The sequence below is a fragment of the Ipomoea nil genome, unplaced genomic scaffold, assembly GCF_001879475.1.
Source record: "Ipomoea nil cultivar Tokyo-kokei standard unplaced genomic scaffold, Asagao_1.1 scaffold1576, whole genome shotgun sequence".
Taxonomy (NCBI): Eukaryota; Viridiplantae; Streptophyta; class Magnoliopsida; order Solanales; family Convolvulaceae; genus Ipomoea; species Ipomoea nil.
Genome location: NW_017618004.1, coordinates 4,423,465 through 4,441,982, shown reverse-complemented (window position 1 = coordinate 4,441,982; position 18,518 = coordinate 4,423,465). Strand labels below are relative to the sequence as shown.

The following is an 18,518-nucleotide window of genomic DNA, read 5'->3' as shown; positions in this document are numbered from 1 at the left end:
ATTTTTTCTTCCAAATACTATCGAATTAAGTGTGTAATCAATAAAAGATGAGAACTAATAATTCGAGAATATAATTTTAATGTTACTAAGTCACTTCACGTCAATTAAGTTGGAGAGTGTTGTTGGATAGTATCCGATGAATCCACGAATAACGCATCTTTGTCTCCGTAGTCCTCAATATGCACATCAACAATCTTAAATATTAGGCCGCCTAGCTTTGCCATATACTAATTTCAAACTTATGAACTTTGGGGTTGCATGCAATAAAAAGTATATTTTAAATATACTAAGGGTACATTATATATGTAAGGTAATTTCAATATAAAAATAATGTATTTTTAATATATTAAAAATGTATTTAATATTCATGATCCATACAATTATGTGGACCATCGTTCCTCACAATAATTTACCAGTAGAAATTGAAATATAAATAAATATAATAAATAAGTATATATATATATATATATATATATATATATATATATATATATATATATATATATATTAGAAACTGTCCGTGGAAATTATTATCATTATTATTATTATTGCAATAATTATTATTATTATTATTATTATTATTATTATTGTTATTATTGTTATTATAATTAACAATATTATTATGGTCTTGTGAAAATTAAATGTTGATTATCGCCATTTAATTTTCACAAGACCATATGGCTTTATTATATTTAGGATTAGAGATTATATTAACCATACAAAATTTTAATTTTAATTTTAATTTTAATTGTAATTTTGTATTCTATAAAAAAAAATACTTGACCAATGGAAGCTCAAAAATATTATTATATTAAACAATTTAAAATATTTTAGTTTTTTTATTTTTTGTTTATATTTATAATAACATAATTTTTTCCCGTGCATCGCGCGGGTGAATTACTACTACTAGTAGTAGTAGTAATAATAATAATAATAATAATAATAATAATAATAATAATAATAATAATATAAGTATGAGCATTTTGGACTTTATACTATTTCTTCCCTTTCAATTTCTATGTATACCAAATATTAGAATTGAAATTTTCAGTAATTATATTGACGCAAACCAAACACTGAAATTTAAATTATCTCTTTATTTCTACATTATTCTACTTCCATGGAATTGCAATTCTTTTTCTTTCTAATTCTCTTCCTCCAACCAAACGCCTCCTTAGTACATACTACGTAAACAATGTAACTGAACCATACTATGAAATTGTTTTCCTTAATCTTTATTAATATTACAATTGTTCAGTATAAGTATTACATTTTTCATATTAATCTGATCCATCTCGTATCACGAATAATAATTCGTGAGACGATCTCACACAAGTGTGACTCTTATAAAATAAACTCGCTTTTAAAAATTTTATATAATTATAAAAAGAGTTAATACCATTTAGGGTCATCCGATTATGGTGGTTTTCCCACGTTTAGTCCTAAACTTTCAAATTGACATCCGTAGTTTTTCGACTTTCAAATTATTACCATCCGTAGTCCAAGTTAACCATCGATGGTCCTTCAATTATCAAATTTTAACCAGTTATGGTCCTTTTAGGAGGACCAGAGTTGCTTAAATTTTAAAAGTTGAAGGACCATGGATGGTTAACTTGGACCAATATGGTAACAATTTGAAAGTCGAAGGACCACATGTGGTCAATTTGAAAGTTTAGGACTAAACGTGTTTAAACCAATATACTCGAAAGACCTTGTATGGCATTAACTCTTATAAAAATGACTTTTTTTTTTTTTTTTTTTTGGTTACTAAACCTCTAACTATAGATTAACCATGATCGACAATTAAAATTAAATCTCAATTTTTACCCAAGGATACTGTAGATTTTTCTGTAAAAATAGAGAACTCTCTAAATTTTCCTTCTCTATTTATAATTCAAAAAGAAAAAGGTGAGACTTGTACAAGTTCCATTTTCCATTACTCCGTACTAAAATACTCTTAAGTACAAAAAATAATTATTTTTGAATTAAAAATATTATATTATACTCCGTAAGAATACATACGAAATGCGATTAAATCGCGGGCACTAATACAAAAGTGTTGCATAGTAAAGTAAAATTGTAATTTAGCGTATAAAACGAGGATCAATTTGGTAAACTACACCGACTTCATCCCGTCCCGAGTTTCCGGCGATATCTCATTTTCTCGGCGTATCACCTTTAGCAACCTCGCTTTATAAAACCCCCCAAAAACTTTTTTCACAAGAAAAAAAAGTGAAAATTCTCTTTGATGATTTCCAACAAAAATCTCTGCAAAATCCTCATTGATTCCGAACAAGAAAGCTAGCCATGTGCGGCGGAGCAATCATCTCCGATTTTAAGCCGCCGAGCCGATCGTCGCGGCGCCTCACCGCCGACCTGCTGTGGGGGCGCGCTGATCTGAGCGGCGGCAAGAAGAAGAGCAACTCTTCCGGCAGCCACTACTCCAAGCCCTTGCGATCTGAGGTCGTTGTCCTCGATGATGACTTCGAAGCTGATTTTCAGGACTTCAAGGACCACTCCTATAGCCAGGTCGATGCTAAGCCCTTTGCCTTCTCCGCTTCGCATCGCCCTGGGTTTTCTTCTGGTAAATTTCCATTTTGTTTGCTCCTTTCCTTGTTACAGAGCTCAAATCTACCTTTTTAATTGCTATTTTTGTTTTAGATTTAATTTCCAGCGGGCAATACTCGTATTCCTGTGTACCAATCTGAATTTGGGTGTAAATTACTTGTTTTTTGAGCCTATATAACTAATTGCTTGATATGCTGATATCCTTGCCGGTTAAAGATTAATGTTTTGTTGTATTATTCATGGTTTTGATAATTATTTGTGTCTGGATGCCTTATTGTATTGAGAAGGGGGAAAACATAGATTAAATATTGTGTAGTTGTTAACAGAAATGAAAATCAAATTGCTAGATTTTCTGACTAAGTATACTTAGTTCTCAACTCTGCTTGTAAGAGAAAACTTGTGTAAATCTTGATGTTCCCAACTTGAGTTTCAGACATTCAAAGCCTTCTTGTTAAGGTTCAAATCCTTTAAATAATGATTCACAAACACAAATTAGTAAGGCATAACAGAGGTAATCACTTGTGTTTCCCATATGTTTGTGTAAATCTTGATGTGCTTTAGGTTTTGTAAGTTTGTTTTACAAAGGTTGAACTTGATTTTCCCATATGTTTGTTGTATGCTGTGTTAGATTTCATCTGTTTGGTTGATTAACATGATTCCGGTTAATCGAAATCTGAATACTTTTTCTTTTAAAAAATAAAATAAAATTTGAAGGCCCCGACTCTGATTCAAGCAAGGATGCTGACAATTCCTCCAAGAGGAAGAGGAAGAACCAGTACAGGGGGATCCGGCAGCGTCCTTGGGGGAAATGGGCTGCTGAGATCCGTGATCCAAGTAAAGGTGTTCGTGTCTGGCTTGGAACGTTTGACACTGCTGAAGAAGCAGCGAGGGCTTATGATATTGAGGCTCGGAGGATCAGGGGCAAGAAAGCAAAGGTGAATTTCCCTGATGATGCTCCACTCACGGTGAACAAGAACACAGCTAAGGTGAATCCTCAGAAAGCTGTCCCTGACTTCGGCTACTATGATCCTTCGAACTTTTTTGAGGAGAAGCCTTTGACAAAACCGAATGGCTATATAGATATGTGCCCTGTGCCCGGAGATATGGGTTCCAAATCGTATTTGCCCTCTGATGCTGCTAACCTTTACTTCAGCTCCGAGGAAGGAAGCAATTTGCTCGACTATTCTGATTTCGGGTGGGCGGACCGAAGTTCCCGGAGTCCTGAAATATCATCTGTTCTGTCAGCTGCCCTAGAAGCCGATGAAGCTCAGTTTGCGGAGGAAGCCAACCCTCAAAAGAAACTGAAGTCGAGTTCCGACAACCTGCTGGCAAGCAATGGAAACACTGTCGAGAAGCTGTCTGAAGAGCTCTCGGCTTTTGAGGCACAGATGAAGTTCTTCGATATCCCTTATCTCGAAGGGAACTGCGGTGCACCAACCTTCAACGCCTATGCGACTCAGGACGGTGGAAACGCCATGAACCTGTGGTGCTTCGACGACATCCCTTCTTTTACAGGGGACGTCTTCTAAGCCAACCCTCCTCCCGTGCCCGTTGTAAATAAAGCTTTTATATGAGTATGGTTTGATGCCGGAACACTTGTAATTGCTCATCACTGTAAAAGCTTGGATGACTGGGGTGGTGCCCGTGTTCTTCCAGGTTCGAGTGTGGTTAAGAGCAACATTGTGAATTTGGGATCAATAGCCTCTGTTGCCGGACTTTAAACTGCTGTCTTTAAATATGATGTGTATGGATAATGAATCTGAAACCCCAACATTCTTATATGTTGTTTTGTTTGTAATGTTTTATATTTTGCTGTTTTTTTTTCCGTGATATAGTGTTGATGAATAATCAAAATTTCAAGTGGGGTTGGCACTTGGGAGACTTTTTCAATAGCTCTGCTTCTCTTTTTTGCTTTGAATTCTTCCAAATGGTGGCGCTAAGGCGGACTTAGCTCAATAGTTCAGTAGGTAATATTTGAGAGAAAAGATTACGGTTTGAATTTTAGTAATAATAATGTAAAATTATGTTTGAAGTGGACAAATTCTTTATATGCATCGATATTTGGTCCGATCTATTGAGTTATTAAGCCACTAAAATTTACATTTCTGATTGGGAGTAGGTGTACCACATCCTATTTAGAAAATGATAGGAGAAGGTGGACCACATTGTATATAGAAAATGATTTTACCAAGACATTGGGTTCATCAAGAATGCATTCAATGTGAAATTCTTCTATTCCCAACTTGATTTTCTTGGATTATAACTCATTTCCAGAGGTTTGACTCCAAATATTCACGTTTTTACCATTGCAACTTGGTTACACATTTTCTTGGACCACCAAAAGTCTAAAATTCGCAGACCACAAAATCATCCGTAATTAAAGATGATAATTTTACCCGCACCTTATAAGTTTCTCGCATTTTACCCAAACATTGGAATTGAAATTACCAGTAATTCTATTCCTGTCAACCAAACATTGGAATTTAAATTCCCACTTTATTCCCAGTAATTCATCTCCCATGGAATTACAATTCCTTTCCCACATAATTCTCTCACTCCAACCAAACGCCCTGTTATATTATTAGTATTCATTTATTATATAAGTTTATGTATATTTTATAATTAAAAATACATAATGCATTAAACTTGGTTAGTGCCTCAGGGATTCAATTGAATTATCATCTGATTGTCTTAGTTTTTTTTTTTGTTTATGAAAATTGAATAGGAACAACACAAATAACATAATGAGTAAACACTTAATACAATTTATACTACGGTACTACCAACACAATTTTAGTTCCAATTGAGGACTAACTTCATTGGCTCTTATTAAATTTTAGAGTTATGTTTAAACGTATAAAGAATTTCATGTGATAATTAGAATTGTAGTATAAATTTTTTAATTAGGCTTAAGTGTAATATTAATAATTAGAGTTGCAAGTTGGATATTACTCGCACCCGGAAAATTCCCGCGGAGACGGACATAGAGTAGGAATTTCATTACCTATATGGGTGCGGGGAGTGGGTTGGGAATGCGAGTACAGGGACAGAGTATATATCACCCGCACCCACATTGCCCTATTGCCATTTCTATCCGTAACTAACTGGTTCAAACTAAAAAAAATCAATTAGCTGCTTCTGTATTAATTGCCCAGACCAACTTGATTATATATAGGGAGATATAAGAAGAATTAACTCAATGACCATATTACCCCCCCAAAAAAAATGTTCACATTAGTGTAAGTATGTAACATGTGGTTGTAGACTTATAGGTAAAAAGTGTTAACTGTTTTTTCATCAAGTTTGGATGTCTTTTTAGAGATATTTTTTTTCAAGCTTAATAACTTAAAATTTGTTTTTAAAATAATTCGATAGCTTATCTGACTTTTAAAAGGTTATTATGATAGTTTATTCTTATTTTATAATTTTGGAATTTTTTTGATGGTACAATCATACACAACTATACCATTTTTTAAAAAGAAAAAAAAAATCAGCTTAAAATTATTATTCTTAAAAAAATTATTTATGTGATAATATAAAAAGAAAAACACAACCATGTTCACAAACTCCCTAATTGAGGTGTTGATAATTGTTTAAGAATCAAGATTCCACCCCGTAGTTTATTTATATTATAAATTATTCATTTATTTGTTTATTGGATAACATAAATTAAATTATTTATTTATATACTTATTATTATTGTTGTTGTTTAACAAAAAAAAAAAAAAGAACAACTATTTTTCCATAATATAGTAGATCAGTTCAAGAATTTCCATTCTAAGGAAGATCCATCCTTACTCCTTGCATTTGACCAATCATTATACGGTGGATCATAGTCCACATGGTAAAATTAATTTTTAGTATATCATTATGGAGTATATTTTAATACATGATCATTTTATACTGTAATTTTATTTTTAAAATATTTTTTTTTCAGTAGTTCACCTTACAACGAGATCATAATTGGTATAATTTACCAAATAATTGCTTGCATTGACAAGATGGGCCGCGGCCCAACTAAACAGCACATCTGCCTTGTCATCAGTGAAGGAATGGACTGCACTAACCATTACATCAAGTTCTGAAATTTTTGAAGAAATTTGGCTAAGAAAATTTGTCATTTACCCCACAGCCAACCTTTTCTTTTGTTTGTTGTTTTTCTTTGAAATGACACATTATGTGATCATAGTGTGTTTTTTTAGATACATTATATTTACTTTAAGCCTCAAGACATCCTGTTTCGTCAATCTTCAGGTTCACACCCCTTACTTGTACACTTTACACATAAGAAGTCTTCATAACCTTTGATCGGTCAAGATTTTCCAATGACCCCCTAAATTCTCAGTGAGATTCGAACCCCATATTATCGCTGGACGGCTGGAGCAAGGCCTTAGGGTGATTAGTCAAATCAATTGAGTTAGCCTCGCGGGGCGGTCATAATGTATTTTATTGTTAAATCCTTAGCAATGTGTGACATATTAATAGTGTATTTAATTGTTAAATCCTTAGCAATGTGACATATTAAATCCCTAATGTTATGGTTTAATTAAAATTTTAGGGGTTACATATCTCACTTCGCTAAGAATGTAGTGGCTAAATTTAAATCGTGAATAATTGAGTTGTTAAATATACACAATAATCACAATTGAAAGATTAAATTCATTGTTAGGATGTCCCATCACAGGGTATTGATAAGAAATGACCTTATCGACTAATTTTTTGACAAATTTATAGATTTGTAAAAACTTGTCACTATTACTAACTACCACTAGAAAGTTATTTGTAATACTGATAATCAACAAAGGTCATCATAACATTTGGTTGGTTTAGAATGATGAGCGTATTCACAAAGTTCCGGCCATCGATGGTTAAAAATTTAAAAATTAAAAAATTTAATGATTGGCCAAAATTTTTTATACAACCATAACCATTGACCTATGTTTTAGCTAGTAGCAAAAAGGTTTTCACTGAGGCCGCGTTTGATTTACGGAAAATATTTGAGAATAAATGAAATTAAATTTCATGAAAAAAATTATCAGGAAGATTAATTACATTGTTTAGTTGGTAGGTGGAAAATAAATTATTAGAATATTGATTCTATTGTTTCGTTGAGTTTGAAATTGTAAGGAATAATGAGTATAAACACAATTATACCTCTACATAATAATAACAACAACAATAATACTTATAATTAAGAAAAATTGGTGAGAGCATAATTTTCCTACGTGTTTTTCATGAAAAACAAAATACCAAGGGGGGACCATGGAACCAAACAAAGGAAAATCTAATTTTCATCAAATTCAAAGAAAACATTTTTCATGAACCAAACATGCCCTAATAGTGAGTTAATACTCAAAATGATCATCAATTATGGTGATTTTTCTTAATTTTGTCCTAAACGACATTCATGACCTAATGTAATCCCTGACTTGTGAGTTTTTGATCAATATAGTCATCCGTTTGTTATTCCATCTAATTGATGTTAAATAGAGGGGTAATTCGGTAATTCCAATATTTGCCTCTAATTTACCCTCTTCAATTTGTCATTCTTTTCAAATTTCATATCTTTCCCATTCTTAATGGCTTAATGCTATAATTCTCTATAGTTTCTTTAAACTATTCTCTACTAGCAAATGCTAATAATTTGCAAAAGATGGGGTTTTCCATGTTAGTTTGAGAGGGTAAATGAGATGCAAGTATTGCAATTACTAAATTGTCCTTATATTTAACACCAACCGGATGGAATAATAAATGGAAGACTACATTGAGCAAAAACACACAAGTCTGTGACTATATTGAGTAATAAAAATAGTTTAGGACGAAATCAAGATTAACTCAATTTACCTCCTCATGGGTTTGATGGTGGATTTATTGGATCTAGCTAGGATATATATAGTCAAACGAAACTGGAAAACTTGGGTTATAAAAGAAAATATGTCACCCAATTTTTTTAAAAAGTATAGATTTCACTAGTTCATTACTCTGTGATGGTCGAATGAGATTAATTTTTATTTCTCATAGTGAAGCATATTGTAATGTTTTTTAAACTATTAGTAATGATTTTCAATCTCTATTTTGGATTAATAATAAAATTACATTAATGATTCAAAATTTTAATACACAATTGTCAAATCTAAAATTTGAAATATAATTACCACAACTTGCAAATGTGCATGATTTTTTTTGTTTGGGTGTAAAAAAAACCTAAACCTTAATTATGGAGATCGAGTTCGTCAAGCAAATAGTAGTAATTTAGAAAGTCCACTAGGATAATTCCAATTAAGTTAGTCATACAATTAATTTAATTATCAAACATTTTCAAGTTTAATTTTATGAGAAAGTTATCTTCTTTTTTTTTTTTTTTTTTTTTTTTTTTTTTTTTTTTTTTTTCTCAAAAGGGAGGATAAAATCGAGGATCAATGAGTGATCCTCACAACATTGTTGGCTCCAAGGGTGCCTAGTTCGTCCTCACGCAAAAGGCTTGTAATATTCGGGGGTGCCACATCGAACTGGATCATGTCTTCACCGTGCTTAAGAGCGTGCTTAGCGAGCCAATCCGCCACCTTGTTTTGTTCTCTTGGGCTTTGTTTGAAACGTAACACCCAATCCCGGTTCTTTGATGCTCTGCACAGCTCAACGATATTTCTTCCCATCCCCCTCATAGGCCACGTTATCCTCAATCAGCTTGATGGCTGTTGCACTATCGGACTCAACATCGACTCTTCTATGTCCCTGCTCCCACGCTATCTCAATTCCTATGTAGATACCCCACAACTCCGCCTCCAAAGTGAGAAAGTTATCTTTTAGTCATTTTATTTTGAGTTGGTCAATTATAAACAATTTAAACTGATTTAACTCATTACAATTTTTATCCATTAGAATCAGACAACGAACTTCACTCAAAATACACAATCAAATACTCTGCAGTAATTATTGCCTTTCTCCTAAATTAAAGAAAGCCCACTTGATTTGAATATATATACCCAAAGTGATTTGGTCAGCTTGAAAACGGGTGCACATGATCAATCATCCAGATCCACTCAACTCTGCTATCCAGAAGATTAATACTCTTTTACATTTTATTATTATTATTATTATTAATATATATATATATATATATATATATATATATATATATATATATATATATATATATTTGATTCAATTAACTAATATTTTAAATAATATTTGGTTTAATATTATTGCATAAAGTTTTAGGGATTTTTTTATGACATAATTAAATGATACTTGCAATAAGATATATCATATTTAGTTATATCAAGTATGGTTAGTATATTCATGTATGCTATATATTTTTCAACAACACCTCCACTGAAACTCGATTTCATGACCTTTCACTTGAGAGAGGTTACTACATGTCATCTGAGCACAAGATGCTTGGCATTATGTATGTTATATTTAATTATTTTTGATATTATTGCCATTGTTGTTGACCGATACTATAGAAAAATTCAAAAAAATTTATATATTTAGAAATTACATTAAAAGAATTATTAATTATAAAAAATTGAGTTTAAAAATCATTTCAACATGCAAAGAAAGAAGAATTGAAGCATGTGCTCCATCTCAACTAAAAGCCTAAGCTGATAGTTGGATTGCACATTGAATCCATGACCTTTGGTCTGACTCTGATACCAAATTGAAACATGTGCTCCATCTCAACCCCTCACGTGTGCGGTGGGTTAAGCCTAAGCTGATAGTTGGATTGCACATTAATGGCTATATGCTCAACAGAATTGATGTAACTAATGAATAGTTTAAATTGATGAAAGGAGTATCAGAGTTTTTGTCTTTTTTTTTTTTTTTTTTTTTTTTTAACTTGTTCAAAAAGTATATGACAACAAATCCGAACAAACATTTTTGAAAAAATCATACATTTTTTGTCAGATTTCCTCAATCTCAGTTAGGTAATAGATTGAGACTAATAATATTCATGCCAAGTAGGATCTAAAGGGTGACAAAACACTTCTTCATAAGTTGTAAAGTAAAAAAAAATGTAGTCATATAATGTGGGTTGATACCAAGTGGTTTGTAGTCCACGAATATTGGGTTGCTTTCCTAAGTGAGGGGTGTAAGGTTCGAACCTAAGTTGAGGCAAATAGTATGTATATGTACTATGTAGGGTATCCCCTTCATTATAAAAAAAAAAAAGTGGGTTGATTGATTTTAGCACAACGCTTTACACTCAAAGTTATAAGCTTTATTTGATGTATGTGATACATATATACTAGATTTAATTTTGATTGTAAATTCTCGAATATTGCACTTTTTAAAAATTTTATTGTAGCATTTAAAATTGATTAGATTTGGTATATGATTTCTGAAAATTTATCTTTTTTCAAGAACTAAAATTTGCATTATATTTGATAATTTACTAGGATTAAATGTGAAAAACTTTAAAGGTTAAATATTAAATATGATTAATTTTAAAGTTGATAACTACACATTATTTAAAAAAAAAAAAATAAACAGAACAACTGAGGAAGCTAAATCTAGGTCTGACTTTAAATGTATAATTAAATATTCCATCTATCTGATTTTATATGTACTTACTATTTTAATGCAAAATTAAAATGATGTCATTGCCTTGCTTTTCTTTGACGGGGTAACATTATTTATTTATTTGTATATAATATATAATTTGTAATTTAATTTGTTTGAGTGCTATTGATTCTATTAGAATGTAGTATATGTTCTATACTTCTATCTCTTGTAGTCTAGTTCAAAGAGTCAATACCGTACTACCTATGTTCGATTCTGTTACCTTTCCTCAAGAAGAGTCACAGGCCAGGGTGTCATCTGAGCACAAGGTGATTGACAATTTAGTTTTTAATATTTAGTAAAGTTTCAATATATATAATTTTTCAATGTATAAAATTTATTTTTAAATACTAAATTAATTAATATTTAATAAGCCTTAAGCTAGTAGAGCAAGTAAATGATTCACATTCGAAATTTCGAATCTCCATTTATTTTATTTTATTTTAACTTAGTTGACCGATGAAAAAAAAAAAAAAAAAAAAAAAAAGCCTCAAAGTCACTCCCAAAATATAGGCTGCTTTAATTGTCATGTGAGAAGCGAGTTTCTTTCTTTGTTTCAGCCATGGCGCCCAACCTCCGCTCTTCTTTCCCCATCTTCTTCATTTACTTTCTCATACCATTCCTTTCGTTTTCTCTCCCGTCCCTTCCCGCCGCGGCGGCGAACGGCGGGGAATGCATAACGGCGGCGGGGGAGCGCAGGCCGCCGGCTCTCTTCATCTTCGGCGACTCCTTCTTGGATTCCGGCAACAACAACTACATAAATACCACCACCCTCGACCAGGCCAATTTCCGCCCCTACGGCCAGACCTTCTTCGACGCCCCCACCGGCAGGTTCTCCGACGGCCGCCTAATCTCCGACTTCATAGGTAAACAAGTACACAGAGAGAGTGAGAGAATTGAAATTCTTAAGATTTTTTTTTGATTGTATTATTTGTCTTCATCAGCCGAGTACGCGGGGCTGCCGTTGGTGCCGCCATTTCTGCAACCGGCGGAGAAGCATGAATATTACGGCGGAGCAAACTTTGCGTCGGCCGGCGCCGGCGCTCTCGTCCAGACATTTCAGGGAGAAGTACGTCATCTCATCTCTTTTGTCCATATATAATATATATATATATCATTCACCTGTCACGCGTTTCCTAAGCTACTTTGAATATGGTTATTACATACTAGTCACATGAAATAGGCAAGAATTAAACATTTATAATTTTATTTTGACCAATTATTAATGGTTTGGTGCGTGGCATTTCCACAATGATACTAAATTAAAATTATGACGAATATAAGATAGTCAATATTAGATACAAACTACCATTGTATGTAAATTATAACTTTGCTTACGACCACGTACGAGTGTCAATTTCTAGGTAAAATCCGTAACTTATATTCCCTAATTTTGTGGCTTATAAAATTTTATGTAGTGATGGTTACAAAATGTTATGTGGTTATGACTAGAGAATATAATCTAAATATGACATCCCGTAATAACCGATGAAAACTTCCACAACTTCAAACTTGATTAAGGACATACGGGGTACGCAGAAATAATGCTTAAGGAATGGATTACAAATCAATACCCTCATTCAATTCAATACAATTTTATATTTTAGTTACTTTATTTTTTTATAATAATGTTGTATACTTTTTCTTTTTATTTATTTATTTATTTATTTATCTGCATGCAATGCGGCTAATTGATTAGGGTTTGGTATTAAGTTTTTTTTTTTTTTGAAAGTGGGTTTGGTATTAAGTTAGGTTGTGGAGTATGAATTAATGATGAAAGTGAAAAGAAAATTGGGTTGTTTTAATTTGTGGGAAAAGGGAAGAGGCATGCACAACTTTTCTAGGATTCATGAAGTGTGTTACTAAAGGCGGGTGAATTTTGACTTGGAAAGTTGTAATTTTTCTTTAGTTTATTCATTCTTCTCAAACTTCGCCATTATGCCAACTGAGCTGTTCATACGGACTTTTCTAGTTTATTCATATAATAATAAACACATGCTCATTATAGAGCATAAACTATTAAAATTCTTATAAGTATTTATACCAATAATATCAAGCATAGCTAAATATAGTATATTTAATAATATCAAGTATTATATTACTCAAAATGGTACGTGATACAATTAGGAGACAATTCCCAACCAAATTGGTTAGCCAGTCGGCTTGGTAGTCATATAATTCCAAGTTTGAACTTTTATGTGAGATATTTATTAATTTTTTTTTATTCGAACTGATCAACTATAAGAAAATATAATATATCTCTTAAATTGCAGGCCAGATTAATTAATAGTTTACTAAAAGTTAATAAATATATATTAAAAATTGTGACTAAAGATTTTAGGTATTAATTGATCGTTAACCATTACATTATTGCTTTTCATTAAGATTGGCAAAACATCCCAATGAGAAGCCATATAGTCCCCACCACCATCCGCATGTGAGGATTATATAGGTATTGTTGCCTTGTTGGCTATTAAAATCAACTGTCTTTGAATTAGTATGTTGACATTATTAAATCCATTCAAATACTTTAAAATGATGTTTTTTTTTTCAATGTAATATATGATAATAGTTCTATATTCTTAAAAAAGAAATTTCACTATTTCCTTTAGTATTTTTATAAAAAAAAATCTCTTATACAACTATATATTGACTATAAATCTTTTATGGTAAAGATTTTATAGCTTAATGACATAGTCTATAACTTTAAGTAAGAAAGTTATAAGTTTAATCCATCCCAATTCGTCTTAGGTGTACTGAAAATATTAGTCATATTAAATTTTGTCCAGAGTGAATTTAATTTGTAGTAGTTTGTTTATGGTTCTGTTAGATAAAGTGGACTCTTAAAAGTTAATTTGCACCCTAAATTTGAGGGCGGTCACTTGCCCTTAGTCTTTAAGTCTTGATAGAGGACAACCCCATACTAAGTTGCTTTTATAATTCGTTTGGTAACTACAATGTTTAAGTTTGACTCCTCGTAAGAGTTATCTATAAACCTTCTTATTAGTTTCAGTTGTGGGTAACCTAGGTTGATTTATCACATTGTGATTCTTTAACAGTTACAAGGCGGACTTCACTCAAGCGCACATTCAAGTAGGGGTTACAGGCTTTCCTATAAATCAAAGTCTTGATAGAGAATAAATAAGTTGATGTTCGGAACATGATAAATCTATATAACTTTTTTGATAAGATTATAACTCATATATCGATCGAGTTTATCAATAAATAAACTATTAACCTTATTTTGGATTAATAAACTAATGCGGAAATGAGGCAAAGTGAGTTATTGAGTTGAAATGATGTGATTTTGAAGCTAGCTTTAGATGAGTTGAGGTTAGGCTAAAATCCACTCTCCAAAATGGGGCAATATAATGAAGTTTGGAAACGTCCACACCACAAGTAGGTAGAGGGGTCCAAACAAAACACATAATCATCAAAACTCATAAAACCCCCACATACATACATACATCTATATATCTATCATCTTTTCACTCACGAGACTGCCTGCCCGCCTGCCCGCCCGCAGTCCTCCGTGCAATCATTTGGCATCGAGTGGTGCCGTGCATGCCACCCATATCATGTGTCGTCGTTAACAAGTTTACGTGGATCCACTTTTGGATCGGAGCGGATGGAAAACCATTTGAGATAGATTCTTATATATAATTGGGAAAATGGTCAAATAGTCCCTCGAACTTTAACTTAAAAGTCAATTAGACCCTTAAACTTTTTAAAGGTGCAATTATATCCATCAACAATTCATTTAGGTGCAATGAAGTCCAAAAACAAGTTAATGACCTGCTATCACAGGTCATTAGGGTTCAGGTCACCTTCCGGCAAAATTTTTGGCAAAAAAAATGTGATCGGCCGGCGACCGACTGGCGAAATTTTTAGCTGGTCACTTTTTTGTTGAAAATTTCGCCGGTCACTTTTTTTTTTTTTTTTTTTTTTTTTTTTTTTGCCGGAAATTTCGACGAAAGGTGGCCTGAACCCTAATGACCTGTGATAGCAGGTCATTAACTTGTTTTGGGGCTTCATTGCACCTAAATGAATTGTTACGTTGATGGGTGTAATTGTACTTTTAAAGAGTTTAGGGGCCCAATTGACTTTTAAGTTAAAGTTTGAGGGCCTATTTGACAATTTTCCCTATATAATTTGATAAAAAAACCATTTGAAAACTTAGGCTCGATTACCTTATTGTGATCTTTTGTCATTTAGGATCACAAAGTGAGTTTCACATATAATTTATTTGATCTCCTTATGACTGATTGCGAACTAAAATTATAATGTGAGTTTTATCACGAGCATTAACTTAATGTTGATGTGTTTTATGAATTATAATGTACAATATATATGTTCAGGTAATTGATCTAGGGACTCAGGTGGAATACTTCAACAAGGTTAAGGCATGGTATAGGGGCAAGATTGGAAGCGCAGAATCAAGAAAGGCCTTTGCAAGGGCAGTGTATATGTTCAGCATTGGTACAAATGACTATCTCAGCCCTTTCCTAACTGATTCCAAACTCCTAAACTCCTATTCACATTCCAATTACGTGGACATGGTAATCGGAAACTTGACACAAGTCATTCAAGTAAGTTTAATTTATTTTTAATTGTAGTTAATTAATTTCGATTCAAAAAAATTACAATTTTAACCTCTGAATTGTAGGCCAGGCATGTTAATTTTCATGATTATACAACAATAGTGACGTTTTAAAGTTGCATATTGTACTTTGTAAATTGTACTTTCTCTTATATATCTTTGGCAATACACTAGGTACAACCTTTCAAAACAAGATATTATAATTAATTAAGAACGAGCAATGTAAAATTTTGTCACTTAACTTTTTAATCGCAAGTATTTTGGTGTGATTATAGTAAAATTTTGCAGGAGATATATAGAAATGGAGGCAGAAAATTTGGGTTTTTGAATCTGGGGGATTTGGGATGTTTACCTGGGATGAGACAGCTTAATCCTCCAAGTAAAAGTGGGTGCTTACCAGAAGTCTCAAAGTTGTCAAGGCTGCACAATAGGGCACTCCACAAAATGGTACTGAAAATGGGGAACCACTTCAAAGGCTTCAAATATGTCCTCTATGACTTCAACCATCATCTCAAACAAAGGATTAATCATCCCTCTAAATTTGGTAAACCACCTTTCATTTCAATCATGATTAACCCTTCTACCTAGCTAAGTGTTTGTCTGGCCTGTGTGGATGCTTATATTTGTGTTATGTGTTATAAATGGTGAAGGGTTGAAGGAAGGGAAGATAGCATGCTGCGGAACAGGGAGATTTAGAGGAGTATTTAGCTGCGGAGGAAAGAGGCCCGTGAGGGAGTTTGAAGTGTGTGAGAATCCAAAAGAATATGTGTTTTGGGACTCATATCATCTTACAGAAAGGGTGCACAAACAAATGGCAGATCATATGTGGAATAATCAACCCAAGCTTGCAGGGCTTTACACTTTGAAGAACCTATTTCAATGCCTATAGACTATAGTTATACCCTGGAGGGAATTACCCCAAAAACTACACAATCACACACGGTACAGATTTAGTCATCAACAAATGATCATAATAATTGTATCTGTTTTCTATTCCTCTGTGTCTCAACTCTCAAGAAACAAAAAAAAATAAAATAAAATTGTAGCAATGGGGCTGTACTGTACTCCCACATAGGCTGAACATCCAATAAGGCTGTCAATTAGTTCCGGATGAATATGATCAAGTCTCGTGTAGCTCAATTAGTTCTGGGTAAACATGATCAAGTCTCGGCAGCTGCAGAGATCGGTATTTTCACTTAATGGGCTATTATTCACCATGATTTATCATTAAACTATTATGTCAGGTCAGGATGTGGGGGACTTTGAGGTGAGGAACTTACGAGCAAATTTGGCGAACCGTAAATAAAAGATTGAAAATTCATGGACTGTTTGACCAAAAATTTCAATCCAATCATAATTAATACTTTGGTATTATTAATCATAAAACAAAAAACAGTTTAATTGACAAAATACAAGAGTTAATTGACTTAATACCCCCTGAATGATGTTTATGCCATTGTTATGCTGTCCAACTGCATGGTGCACACGGGCTGCGAACGACGTTGTTTCACTATGGTGGAGTAACGGTGTCGTTAGTGGCACCATTTAATTTCACCAATCATTTTTTTAAAAACTTCAATCGGCGGGATTTCCACCATTTTCAGTGTGGATCGGATATATAGTTCACTAATTCTGGATATATAGTTCATTAATTCTGGATACAAAATTCACTAATTCTGGATATATAGTTCACTAATTCTAAATATATAGTTCATTAATTCTGAATATATAGTTCATTCATCTGAATACACAGATGCAGTGAACTGCCATAAGCCAAAACAGAGTACCAGTAACATATGTGGATGTATAGTTCATTAATTCTGGATATATAGTACAGCATAACGCCGTTAACAGCAATCGAAAATAATTTTTTTTAAAGTCAAATATGTCGTTTTTAATTAAAACGACGTCATTTTTACAACTGTGTGCACCATGCACGGACGGTTGCATGACATAATCTGCCGAGGTTTATGTATGTTCCGGTCCAACTAAAGCCTAGGCCCAGGAATCTCAGTATCAATGCCTATTACTTTATAAAGTGGACCATGCATAGGGTAAATTGACTAAATTTTTTTGTAAAAATCATTCACTATCTGATGTGATGTAATAATATATGATTTATTTATATTTAATTAATAAGTAATTTTTTTAAAAAAATTTGGAATAAAGTCGACCAATTCATGGTATTTAATGAATAAAAAGAGTTTTATTTTCATATTATATAGTGAATGATTTTGGTGAAATTTGTTTGTTTTAATAACTTTATTAGAAAAAGAAAAAGATGTTAAATTAGTCCTATAAGTACGTAAAACGAATGGTGCCTTAAATAATAATAAAAAAAAAAAGTTCTATTAAAATCAGTAAAAGAGTTCCATTATTATTATTATTATTATTATATTATTATTATTATTATTATTATTATTATTATTATTATTATTAGCTTTTAAAATATGCAACTCAGAACCAAATCACCTAAAAAATCACATGACATGTTTAGTTTGTAGGTTACTTGGTTAAAAATGCTTATTATACTTTTTGTTTTTACAAGTTTAAGGTTTTAATTCATTTGTTTAGTTCACCCGCCTAATTGACTATTATATTCTTCTCAAACTTCACCCATGTAACCAACTGAGCTGCACATTTGAGCGCTTATATATTTTACCAGCAACACATACAAAATATGTAAAATATTTTTCTGATTTATTTAGTATAAATGGAATGGGAAGGAAGTTAACATAAAATCTTGAATTGCTATAATGAGTTAATTAGTCCAGTCATCATATCCAGA

The 18,518-nt window shown here is 32.4% G+C and overlaps 2 protein-coding genes across 2 annotated transcripts; both read left to right on the top strand.

The window, feature by feature from the left end:
• The first annotated feature begins 2,163 nt into the window (after nt 1-2,163).
• LOC109190542 (ethylene-responsive transcription factor RAP2-12-like) lies at nt 2,164-4,458 on the top strand. Its single transcript, XM_019341040.1, has 2 exons — nt 2,164-2,584; nt 3,283-4,458. The coding sequence occupies exons 1-2, from the start codon at nt 2,308-2,310 to the stop codon at nt 4,095-4,097; spliced, it is 1,092 nt and encodes a 363-aa protein (XP_019196585.1). The 5' UTR covers nt 2,164-2,307; the 3' UTR covers nt 4,098-4,458.
• Nucleotides 4,459-11,610: 7,152 nt separating this feature from the next.
• On the top strand, nt 11,611-16,854 carry LOC109190541 (GDSL esterase/lipase 5). Its single transcript, XM_019341038.1, has 5 exons — nt 11,611-11,996; nt 12,075-12,199; nt 15,489-15,719; nt 16,019-16,274; nt 16,381-16,854. The coding sequence occupies exons 1-5, from the start codon at nt 11,693-11,695 to the stop codon at nt 16,617-16,619; spliced, it is 1,155 nt and encodes a 384-aa protein (XP_019196583.1). The 5' UTR covers nt 11,611-11,692; the 3' UTR covers nt 16,620-16,854.
• Nucleotides 16,855-18,518: the final 1,664 nt, after the last annotated feature.